Consider the following 12,041-nt stretch of genomic DNA (forward strand, 5'->3'; position numbering starts at 1 on the left):
GGCAGGGGGCAGGGGGCTGAGCTGAGGGCTAGATCTCCTATATGGATCCTTGGTTGTGGGAGAAGCTGAAGCCTCAGTGGTGTAGGAAAGAGGATGGTCTGGCATGTGGGCCGGGCTTCTCAGGAATGACTGGACCTGGTGTAGACTTGGTCTACAAGTACTAGAACTAGGGTTGGTGCTCGTGCATTGCTTTGCAGATGCATCAGGGTTTTCTTGTAACCCTTGATGGGACTGGGATTGTTGGAGTCAGGCTGACAGATAGCTTAGAGGGATAATTGACTCCCTGGTTATAGGGCTAAAAAGCCCTGTCTTCCCCATTGGCTTGGAACTCAACTATGTAGACCAGACTGGCCAGAGTTTGAATGAGAATTAGTTGGACAGAGGAAAGCGGTGGTTGGTTTGTGGGATGCAAGTCCAATCCAGCCATGGAAGAAGCCCATGGCCAGCTGAGGTTCACAAGTTGTTCTTTATTATTAGTAGTAGTAGTAGAGGTGTCTTTTTGAGACAAGGTCTCCCTGTAGTCCCAGCTGTCCAAACCTGCTCTTTTTAAACTTAATAATTAATGCAAGCTCTATCTTCCCTATGGAAGTACAGCTTTGTGAGAAGCAGGACTTGGTGTGAGCTGGCTCTCTGATGGTTAGGGAGCTTGGCATGGTCAGTGCTATAAAGTAATGGTATGGGCTACATTAGTTAATAGACTTTGAGTTGAATCTCACAAAGATTCTTTACCTGGAAATCAATCAAAAAGATAACTATTCAGTGCATTGAGTGTTGCTGAGTAAAATTACTAAAATGATAGTATCTAATAAGTAATGGAAACTATGAAAGGCATCAAAGTTCCCCAGAGATCAGCCCCTAAATTCTGCTTATCTTGGACCTGATGATAACTTTTTACAGTGTGCTTAGGGGAATGACCACTGAGATGCACCAGTCAGAGAAAGTCCTTGGGTTCTGTGATATTATCCTAATTCACGGGTAGTCACAGGAAACATTGGGCCTGCGAAGCCTGGAGCAGCCGACAATGCTGGGTCTTTGCCTGTAGCCTGAACCCTCCAGCTTTCTGCTAAGTCAGTATAGACTTGGGTGACTTTTCTCTCTGCAGCTCTGTGTTTATTTAGTGATTTTCTTTTTGTTTATAGTTGTGTTATTCAAGGAGACCCTTGAATAACAATGTGCAGTATTACATGATCTAATATTTATGATTTAATCGCTCTATACTAAGCACTAAGGATTTTTGTTTAATCATTTCATTAAATCTTTACAACGAGAAGCAAACAAAGGGTCGGGGGATTTGAACATGGTGGAAAAACCAAACCCGACAAAGACAGCACAACATATGGAAATTCACTAACAGAACTGCCTCATCTTTTCTCTGTTTCAGGAATACCAAATTGACATATTTTTTGCTCAAACCTGGACGGACAGTCGCCTTCGATTCAACAGCACGATGAAGATACTTACTCTGAACAGCAACATGGTAGGCTTGATATGGATCCCAGACACAATCTTCCGCAACTCTAAAACGGCAGAGGCCCACTGGATCACCACACCTAACCAGCTTCTCAGAATCTGGAATGACGGGAAAATCCTTTACACATTAAGGTAAGATGCTGTGTGGTTGTCTTTTGAAACTCATCAATTGATACATTGTTAATAGAATCTGAGGTGGTACTATGTGCACCAACAGCCCAGGAAGCAGAAATCAGAGGAAGGGAATGGATTATTTCAAGGTTGGCCCTGAGGAAAACAGACCTTTTCTGTCTCAAGTCTTTATCTTCTGGGGCTCAAGGGTGCAAAGTGCTATAAACGAGACACAAAGAGCTACTGCGCAGAGGCTTTCTCTTCAGAGTGCTGTCTTCCACACTTCTTTGAATTTCTATGTGGACCTCAGAGCCCTTAATCACCATAGCGGGCATCTGTATTTTCTTTCTAGACAAAAACTTTATCTTCTGCAAGTCAAGTCACAGGAGCTGAGGAAGGAGGAGCCTCACAGAGGCTTCTCATTAGAACTCAACAGAGGCTTCTCATTAGAACTCAAAACCCGAGTGAAAGGGATGCTCCCTTAAAAGAAGGAGGAAAGGATTAGAGAGTGTAACAAAGGGGACTGGTTTACCTGCTCTGTTACATCTTGTGGGTTCCAGATCCCTAAGCACCTGCCTGCCTCCTGCCACAGGGTGAAAGACATTCGTATTGACCATAGATTAGAGGACAGTAGCTTCCTTCCTCTGACACATGCTCCTTTCTCAGTCTTGTGGACCTGCACGAGGTTCCCCTAACCATCTTTCCCTCACAGATACCACCATTCTCTCTCATTCTACACACATTACAGAGCCTTGAGTCATAAGTGATATGTGGCACTGAGGGGAAATCTGTGATTCTTAATACTGGAGTTTCCATAGCACCAGTAGACACAGACAGGCATCAAAAGACAGAAGATAATATCAAATTTTCAGGGACATAATTTTTCAGAAAGGGGCCAACACCAAGAACAACAAAGAGCCACAGCAAGGAAGTTTGATGGTGAAATGTGCTGAGGAAGATGGAGTTTGTAACAGTTGTTTCATCAATAAATTCCAAAGCAATAGAAAGCTGACTCAGAAGGGAAGCTGACCCTCAGCAAACAGTGTGGAGCCGAGCTGGTCCTGGATCCCTTGTAGGGACTTTGACACACATTTCAACATGAATATGCTCACATAGTACAACCACTACCTGCAGGTGCAGTGCAGGTAATTGTCTAAGGAGAAAATCCCCTAGAAATGGATGGATTTGCCATGATACCTGTGTAGACAAGCATACCAGTTTCAAGTAGAAGAAGGATTTCATTTAAACAAATTGAAAACAGTGACCTATAAAACAACAGTTTTTTTTTTCCTTCTCTGTGGCTTGCCTTGTATTTCTAGGCACAGTTGGAATCTTACTAACTAGAACCCGCCCCCCCACACTACTGATAGTTAAAAGCAAAACAACACAATAAGAAAGCAACCAACAGGCCTCACTGTGTGAACCAAAATGAGCTGCTTGTATAGGATACCGTGTCCTGGGACTATCCCTCACACCTGTGTATGGTATCTTACCTTCCGTGGGGGCCTAGGCCTTGGCTGTGTTATCGCTGACCCACAAATTATGCTGGCTCTTCCACAGGCTCACCATCAATGCGGAATGCCAGCTGCAGCTGCATAACTTCCCCATGGATGAGCACTCCTGCCCACTGATCTTCTCTAGCTGTGAGTACTCCACGGGTGTGAGCCTGGGCAAGGAGTGGCTAGTCTGGGCTTGGTCTGTGGCATACAATCCTATGGTTGTACCACTGTCACTATACAACTAAAGAAAACAGGTCACAGTTGTGTCATTGGCCACTGGGGTGATTTTACTCGAGAATTACATAGAACTTATGTCACAAGACAGGTAACTGATTAAGTGGTGAACAACTCAACCATTGGTAGTTATATTCAAAGATTCAGAAATTAATGGGTCATTCACTTCTCAAAGAGACCAATAGTAAGGAGCTGTGCCTATTATTTGGAAGCAAAAGTCTTTTGTAACATTTTTAGGCTAATATTTTAAGGCTTCACCTTCTAATGAGAAGGGCAAAAGTCTTCCTTTTAATGTACTTGTATTTCTCCTTGAGCATATGATGATTGATACTGATGATATCAAACTCTGAAAGCAAAATCACATCCAAAAAGAAATATCAAAAATCAAATGTTTTTGCTTACTTATAAAGCTTTTAAGTAAAGGTCAATAAGGAAAGGCATCGGTTGAATTTATGGTGGTTTATTTTAAATGTATTAATCATAAGTTCTTATGTATGAATCATAAATATTTAATAACTGTATTGACTTTCTTTAAATTGAATATGGAACATGACTGGAAAACTTGAGGAAATCTCAGGCAGGCTGTTTGTGAACTCAAGAGATGGACACACTTTAGAATTTAAGTTCAGAAAAAGTAAGCCAAGATACAGCACAGATTTTCACTAACATCCTAGACTTAATAAAAATTCTCATCTAAAGAACGGTTAACAATTAGTTGGATCTAAATGTACTACATTTGTTGATCACACAAATGTCAGTGCCTAGGAAGTGGATGCGGATATCTATGTTGTGGTAAACATGGAGGCATATCCTGTTGTACAGTTTTTTTCTGTGTTTGCTTTAATAGTCAGAGGGCCAGCCAAACCATCTACAGCCCTGTGAGCTGTTCAGTGCTCATGTGGACATGGTCTCTGCAGGTCCTCTTTGTCAGTGGCCAGCTGGTTTTCTTGTTCCTTCCAATACGCTCATACACTGCAACTCATCTTTTGATGTGGTTTGGGTGGTTGTTTCTACTACCAGGCATTTTCTTTGCTCTTTTTTCTAATCTCAATTTTAACAGTTTTGGATTTCTTTACCAAATTTTTAATGACTTCTATTTTAAAAATTATTCAAAAATATTCATCTTTGTGAGACATGTTTGTACAATCACTTGGTTGATGATTTATTTAAATTAATGCTTCCTGGGACTTTTACTCTGTGATTTTTTTTCTTTATGCTTTTTACTGCAGCCTTGTGCTTGCTAAGTATGCCTTCTGCCACTGAACTAAACCCTTATGCACTCGCTGCTTCTTTGTGAGTGACCCCTGGCCCCTTTCCTATGGCAATTTCCAATTTGGTTTGTCCCACTACATGTTGGTAATGCCTGGTGCAAAATATCATCTTCGGTGTCTGACTTCTTTTACCCATCAAGATGCTTTTGTGACTCCTAAGTGTTGGCATGTGCATTGGTAGTTCATTTTTCTATCACTGTAAAGTTTAAGCCTGAGAAGCTGGGCTGTACATATGGTGTAAACCTTAAGTCTATACATATTTGCAATTTTGTGCTTAGGATTGTAAATTCTTATGATAGAAAAGCACTTTTGCTGTTTTACTCCTTCACAGTCAAGGCCGGGCAGGAGAAACTCTTTTAGAGGGAGTTTTCCAGGAGACAACTTGCTGAGGAATTTTGCTTCTAGAATTCATCTTCTGCCACAGCCTGGCCTTGATCCTGATGTTGTCCTTTGCCTATGTGAAGTGCTCAGGATCCCAGAAGTAGGCAGGGCCTCTAGTGCTCTAGTGTGAGCATTCCCTCTGAAATCCTTGTCTCTTCCTAAATGATTTCCCTTATACCCTTATGCTTTCAAAATGCATTTAAATGTTTTGCAAAACTTTTTTACTCTTTCCATCCCAGAATCATGAAATTTGCCCTACTTCTAGAAAGAAAATTGCTTGTACGGACTGTTTTAAATATAGCTCATAGAAATAAAATAATTAATTCTGAAAGAAACCTAATATCTACCACTTAGAGAAACACTACTCTGAAGCCTTAACTACCAGCAGTGCCTTTCTGGAACGAGTTGATAACTACAATAAAGTACCAGGAAGAAGTCTGTCACAGTTTGTGAGCTCAGACATATTTAATTCCATGTGTCTGGTAAAGAAAGTGGGTGAAAGGTTGTCAGGGTGGAGTAAAAGGTAACTAAGGATCTTAAATACAGCACCAGAAAGGAAAACTTTTATCATGTAGGTAAGTAAAAGCTATTACATCTAAAAATCAGGGAATGGGATGATAAAGCATGTTTAAGGACAAATAAGAAGACATTTTGTAAGAGCAAAGTAGGTAATAGAACACTATACCCATTAGAATGTCCCAAATCCAAATCATGGGCCAGGCCAGAGCTGGGGGTGTGGAGCTGATAGGAACGGCAGCTACTTTGGTGACAAATCAATAGTTTACACGAAATTAAAATGAACATTGCTATATGATTCAGAATTTGTACTCATTAGTATTTACTGAATGAATTGAAAGGTTGTGTCCAACTGAAACCTGTAGGCAAGTGCTTACAGCAACTTTATTCATCACTGACAAGATGTGGAAGCACTCAGTGCATGGATACAGAAGCTGTTGCATGTCTGGCAGTTAAATATTATTCAACACTAAAAATAAATGAGCTAAAAATAATAAAAATAAAATAAATGAGCTATCAGGCCATGAAACAACACAGAGGAAACAATAGCTACTGCTAAGTGAGAGAAGCCCGTCTGACAAGGCCACACACTAATTCCAACTGTATGGAATTCCAGAAAAGATGAAAGTATGGGGACAGTGAGAAGATCAGTGGGGGTCAAGAGTGAATAGATAGAATAAAGACATTTTTAGGATATTGAATATAATCTGATACTACAATGTATTTTTCCATTTATCCAAATCCATTGAACACTACCAAGAATGAGGTTCATGTAAGCCGGGGCTTAAGGGGATACAGATATCCCCACACCAGTGTGGGCTCATTGATTTTATTGGATACAACACTATACTTCAGGCTGTTCAGAGTTAGGGAGGGCACAAATGAGGAGAGCCTGGGAACACTGCATTTTCTGCTCATCTTCCCAGTGAACCAAAAACAGCTTTTCATGACCTTCATCTGGAAGGAGAGAAGGTTGGAATCTACTCTAATAACAAATAATAATCCCCTCTAGCGTTACACCATCAAAAAATAATCAGGAATATAAATATAAAATATAAAACTGTGCATTAAATTGTTTTACTTTATTTTATGTGTATTAGTATTTGCCTGCATGTATATAAGTGCACAATGTGCATACAAGCCTGTGGAGACCAGAAGAGGTCTTTGGAGTCCCTAGAACTGGAGTTATATGCAGTGGTTAGCAGCCATGTAGGTTCTGGGAACTGAACCAAGGTCCTTTGCAAGGGTAGCCAGTGCTCTTAATTGCTGAGCCACCTTCCAACCCTGTTTTCAAGTATTTTTGTTGAACTAATTTACAGGTATAACATTCATTCATATATATTATTCGTTATTATAATGAAACATTCTAACCCCTTGTTAATGAAAATACCCTGCTTAGCTGGAATCATGCTGGAGCTTCTAGCGGCATCAACCTGACATCTGAGTCTTCTCTGCTTAGGGGCAGGGGTGTTATTAGGACAGTGCCGATCATGGTGCTGATAAGTAATTGAAAATAAAGTGGTGTCTATGGACACCATGATACTTGCAGTGAAAAATAGTAAGTAGCTTAACTTTTTCTACTTGAAAATAGAAACACTAGCAAAACTGAAGTTATTTACATACCTTGTCATACAAATAAATTCTAGGAAGCTTATCCAGAATGCACAGTAAGATCTGAAGTGATCATTTAAATGATCAGGGCAGCTTTCTACTCATTACATAACCATCTTGTGGGGATAAAATCTTAACCCAAGTCACTGAGCCAAGATTGCTCATCGTTTGTGCAAATGTGCTTTGGCAATAAATTCCCTAACAGAAATGTTTTCCTTCAGTAGACTATGTAAGTTGTACAAAACTTCTCAAACAATGACAGGCAGATAAAATTTCCAGCACATGGGGAGATGAAGCAATGACTTTTTCCACATAGCATATGCTTTGGTTACTATTTTGGCATGGAAGAACAAGTTCAGCGCTTCATTCATGCCCTTGTGCTCTGCCACTGAGCTACGCCCCCAAGTAAGCCCAGGTTTCTTGGTTATTGATAGGGTTTTAATTTTTAAAAAATAATTGATGTTTATGTTATATCATTTCAATTAATTAAAAATATCCATAAATTTTACTCTGCAGTCATTGAATTTAAGGATCACATTCTAGCAACACACAGTGTATACTAAGGAAGGCCCTGGAGTAGAAGCTTTTATTGCACACTCAGGTGCTCATTGCACACCCACATGGCATTAAACCCAAATATAACATCTTACTCTTCTGCATCTCTGAAATCTGATATGGGTTCCAAAAAAGTATCTGCAGGGCAAGCTTCCTTCCTCTCTGCTTGTGCTTTTCAAGCTCTGGGGGCTGCTCATATTTCTTGGTGAGTGGCCTCCTCCTTCCATCTTCAAAGATGGAAACATCACACAGCCAAGTTCCTTCTTCATTCTCTTTCTTTGCTCATAGTCAGGAAAGTGTCTCTGCTCTTGGGGACCCTGGTGATCAATGGTACACACCCACACAGCCACAGTCGCCCTCTGCATCTGAGGTTGCTAACTCAACTATATTGTCCAAGTGTCCTCTGCCATGTCAGATAACACATCAGCAGGGTCTGGGGTCTAGGGTGTTAACATCTCTGGGAATCACTGTTTTGTCTTCCTTAATTGCTAGTTGCTCAGAACATTCTAGGATATGGAAACTTGCTGGCAGACACACCATTGGCAGTTGTATGATATAGGAGAAACCCCCAGCAAACAAGTTCCAAAATGCCCCTCAATGATTTATGAGGGCTTCAAACTATAATCTCTGTTTTGATATGCTTCATAGAAAAATAATTAAGCTAAAGTAAACAAATGTCTGTAACTTCTCCTTTTAATTCAGCCGTTCCCAAGTTATTTTGAAAATAATTAATTTTCTTATGGTCAAATATCAGCATATGGAAAAATGTTCCTATCTGGTTGGGCAACTGATTGGAACTTGTGACTTAATTCCAGAACTTATATGACCTGAATTATCAGAAGGCCTGATACATAAGGGTGGTAATATATAGGAGCTTTTCAGTTCACAATGAAAATGTGTCCAGATGAGTGCCTTGTTAAGTTGAAAATGTCCCATGCTACAGATATATTGAATATTGCTAACTTACCGAGTGCTCAGCAGCAGCACATCCTCAAGTGCTGAGTCATTATCACAGGGTTGACTGCTTGCTTTAGGTGTTGCCATTGCCCAGCATCATCAGAGAGAAGTATATGCAGTCAACAGGTTTGGGAAACAACCCAGATGAACAATTAGAAGTATGGTTTCTATTGAAGGCACATTGCTTTCACACCATCATAAGGTAGAAAATTTCAAGTTTAACCATTGTAATATACATATATATACATATACATATATATGTGTGCATGTGTATGTTTTATACATATATATATGATTTACTTTTTAAAATTTATGTGTATGTGTGTGTATCTGTGTGTGTCTCTGTGTACATGAGTGGCATGCAATGCCTTCAGAGGTCAGAGGAGGGCATTGAAGCTCCTAGCACCAAGGTTACAAGCTGTTGTGAGCCACCATGTGGTTCTAGGAACTGATCCTGGGTCCTCTGAGGGAGCAGCAAGAGCTCTTAAGTGCTGAGCCATTTCTCCAGGCCTTGTTATTTCTAAATAAAATATAAAATCAATGACAAACGTGCTAAGACTATAAGGACTATACCTCTATGGTATTATTGTTTTTTAAAGATAAGACTCTATTCTCTCTCTCTCTCTCTCCCTCTGAGAGAGAGAGAGAGAGAGAGAGAGAGAGAGAGAGAGAGAGAAGAGACAGAGAGAAATACAGCTTTCTATAAATCGAAATGGGGATTTGATTGACTGTAAGTAATGTTTTTGCTTATGTGGAGACATAAATGTTGCATAGGCAAAATTAATGTTCAGTGCCAATTGCTCAAATTAAATTAAGGCCTAGAATAAAACTTCAGAATGCCATTTCTTTACTTAATCTTTTAAAAAATATTTTTATTTTAAGTGTATTCATCTATTGCCTGCATGTAGATCAGTGCACCTGTGTTGTGCAATGCCCAAGGAGGACAGAAGAGGTTGTTGGATCCCCTGGGACTGAAGTTACTGACAGTTGTTAGCTGCCATGTGGGTGCTTGGATTCAAACCTGGGTCTTTTCCAAGAAGAGCCAGTGTTCTTAACCAATGAGCCATTTCTCCAGCCCCTTAATCTTTTAACAGTAAAAGACTAGTACACCACAGTCCGCTATTTATTTTGCAATATTACTCTCTTGACACTGATCACATAAATGTAGGACACTGCTGCTGTTGTTATGTCTTGCATCTTGTCAGAAAGTGCTCCGTTTTGAGAATTATGCCAGTTGTGTATGTAATTGCTCAATCCATCAACAAATAAAATGTTAACTGATTCAACTGGATATCTGTAGGCAAAAAACCAACTTTGGACTTTCTATTCCCCTGAACCTTATACAGAAGTTAATTCCAAACCTGTTGAGACCTTAAATAATAATATAAAACCACATTAATTTGTGGAAGATATATAGGAGAAAAATGTTCACTGACGTAAGACTCACAGTTTTTAGACTTAGCACCAAAAGTATATTTATAAAAGGAAAAATGATGTATGTGACCACATGATCATGTCAGAATTACAAACTCAATCAACCATGACCTTGAACAGACAAATCATAACCTAGGAGAAAATATTGCAAGCCATGTTTGTAATAAAGGGCTCAAACCTATGATTTATAAAAATCTAAAATCTAAACTGAAGACTATTATTTTTGTGAATTAATAAAATTTCACTTTTGCATTCATTTGTTGATGGACTTCAGGGTTGCTTCTGCATTTTGGCTGTAGTGAATACTCCTTTGAACAAGGTATATAGGAGTCTGCTTGACGACTTATTTAAAATTTTTGGACTTGTGCCTCACAGTAGAATTGCCAATCATAATTTAATTTTTAATTCCTTGAGGAGCTATCAAACTATTTTCCATAGCAGCTGCACAATTTTACATTCCACTAACCACAAAAAAAAATTCCAGGGACTGGAGAGATGGCTCAGCAGTTAAGAGCACTGACTGCTCTTGCAGAGGACCCAGGTTTGATTCCCAGCACCCACAGGGCAGCTATGAACTGTCCTTAACTTCAGTTCCAGGGATATCCGAAGCCCTCTTCTGACCTCCACAGCACTGCACAACACGGGTGCACTCACATACATGCAGGCAGTACACTCATACACATAAAATAAAAATAATAAAAAATATTTTTTAAAATTCCAATTTTTTGTATCATTGCCAACATTTGTTCTTTTATACCCCACTTTTAAATAGTTACTAGCCATTTTCATGTGTATAAACTTGTGTTTCATTGTTTTGTCTCTGTGTGTGTGTGTGTGTGTTAGTGAAATCAGGAGAGCAGTCTACCATTGAACTATATCAGGCTGGCTTCAAACTTGAAATCCTCCTGCCTGTCTCCCAGTGGCTGGGATTGCGGGTTTGCACTGTTGTGGCCACCTCATTATAGCCTTGAATAACAGTTACTTAATGACTAATTTATGTTCTAGTACTTGATATAGCAGCAAGGCCCTGATGTAGCTTGTGACTCAAATCCATCCATTAAGTGAAATAATCAGGACTAAAAAGGGAGATAAGTACTGTTTGATTCACTTCCACGAGGTAACTAACAGAGGACATTTCACACAGAGAGAAAGTAGAACAGAGAACAAGGAGGAAGAGAACAAATGAATGTTTTGTTTTGAGACAGGGTCTCCCTGTAGCCTCAGTTTGCCCGAAACTCACTACGTAGACCAGGCTGGCCTCCATCTCACAGAAATCTACCTGCCTCTGCTTTCTGAGTACTGGGATTAAAGGTGTGCACCACCATGCCCAGCTGTAAGTGAATGTTTTATAAAGGCAATTAGTACTGGGATGCTGAATAGGTCTGAAGTAGACTGTGTTAACGACCCCATAACCTGGTGCCAAATACTTCCGAAATGAGCAGTTAAAATGGTTAATTTTTGGTCTCCGTGTTTATTTTATGTTATTTATTATTATTGTGTTTGTGTGCTGAGTGTGGGATGGTGGAGCATGCCATGGCAAGTATTTAAGTCACAGGACAATCTTGTGCAGTTGGTTCTTTCCATCCACCTTTACATGGGTTCCAGAAATCAAACTCAGGTCACGAGGCTTGAAATGCAAGTTTCTTTACCCACTGAACCATCTCATCAGTCCTCTGTATAGTTCTATCACAATTTAAAACTACATACCAAATCAAAACAGAAATAAATGCCCAGGCCAACCAGGCCATCAAAAACGCTCATTTTAACAAAGGTGGTATACATATGGAAAACAAGAACAGAAAAGAAGTTAGGAATCATTAACTGTTAGAAAATGTGAGTTAAAACAAGATTTATCATTAAAAACCTTAGAATGCTTAAAATTAAAAACAGTAGCAAGAATATAAAAAAAATGGACAAATTTTTGGTGGGAACGCAAAAGGATATAGTATAGGAAGAAGTTCAGAAAGTTCTTCCAAAACTAAAATATCTTGCTAGGTGAACT

At 39.5% G+C, this 12,041-nt stretch overlaps 1 protein-coding gene across 1 annotated transcript in view; it reads left to right on the forward strand.

Annotated features, from left to right (window-relative positions):
- The window catches only part of Gabrg3 (gamma-aminobutyric acid type A receptor gamma3 subunit), a 749,929-nt gene that overhangs the window by 396,615 nt on the left and 341,273 nt on the right, over positions 1 to 12,041 (forward strand). Inside the window, exons 4-5 of the mRNA XM_008833637.2 lie at positions 1,382 to 1,602; positions 3,142 to 3,224. Of these exons, the coding sequence (XP_008831859.2) occupies positions 1,382 to 1,602; positions 3,142 to 3,224 (304 nt within the window). The remainder of the gene's footprint in view (positions 1 to 1,381; positions 1,603 to 3,141; positions 3,225 to 12,041) is intronic.

The sequence above is a fragment of the Nannospalax galili genome, unplaced genomic scaffold (genome assembly GCF_000622305.1).
Source record: "Nannospalax galili isolate Female #2095 unplaced genomic scaffold, S.galili_v1.0 scaffold135, whole genome shotgun sequence".
Classification (NCBI taxonomy): Eukaryota; Metazoa; Chordata; class Mammalia; order Rodentia; family Spalacidae; genus Nannospalax; species Nannospalax galili.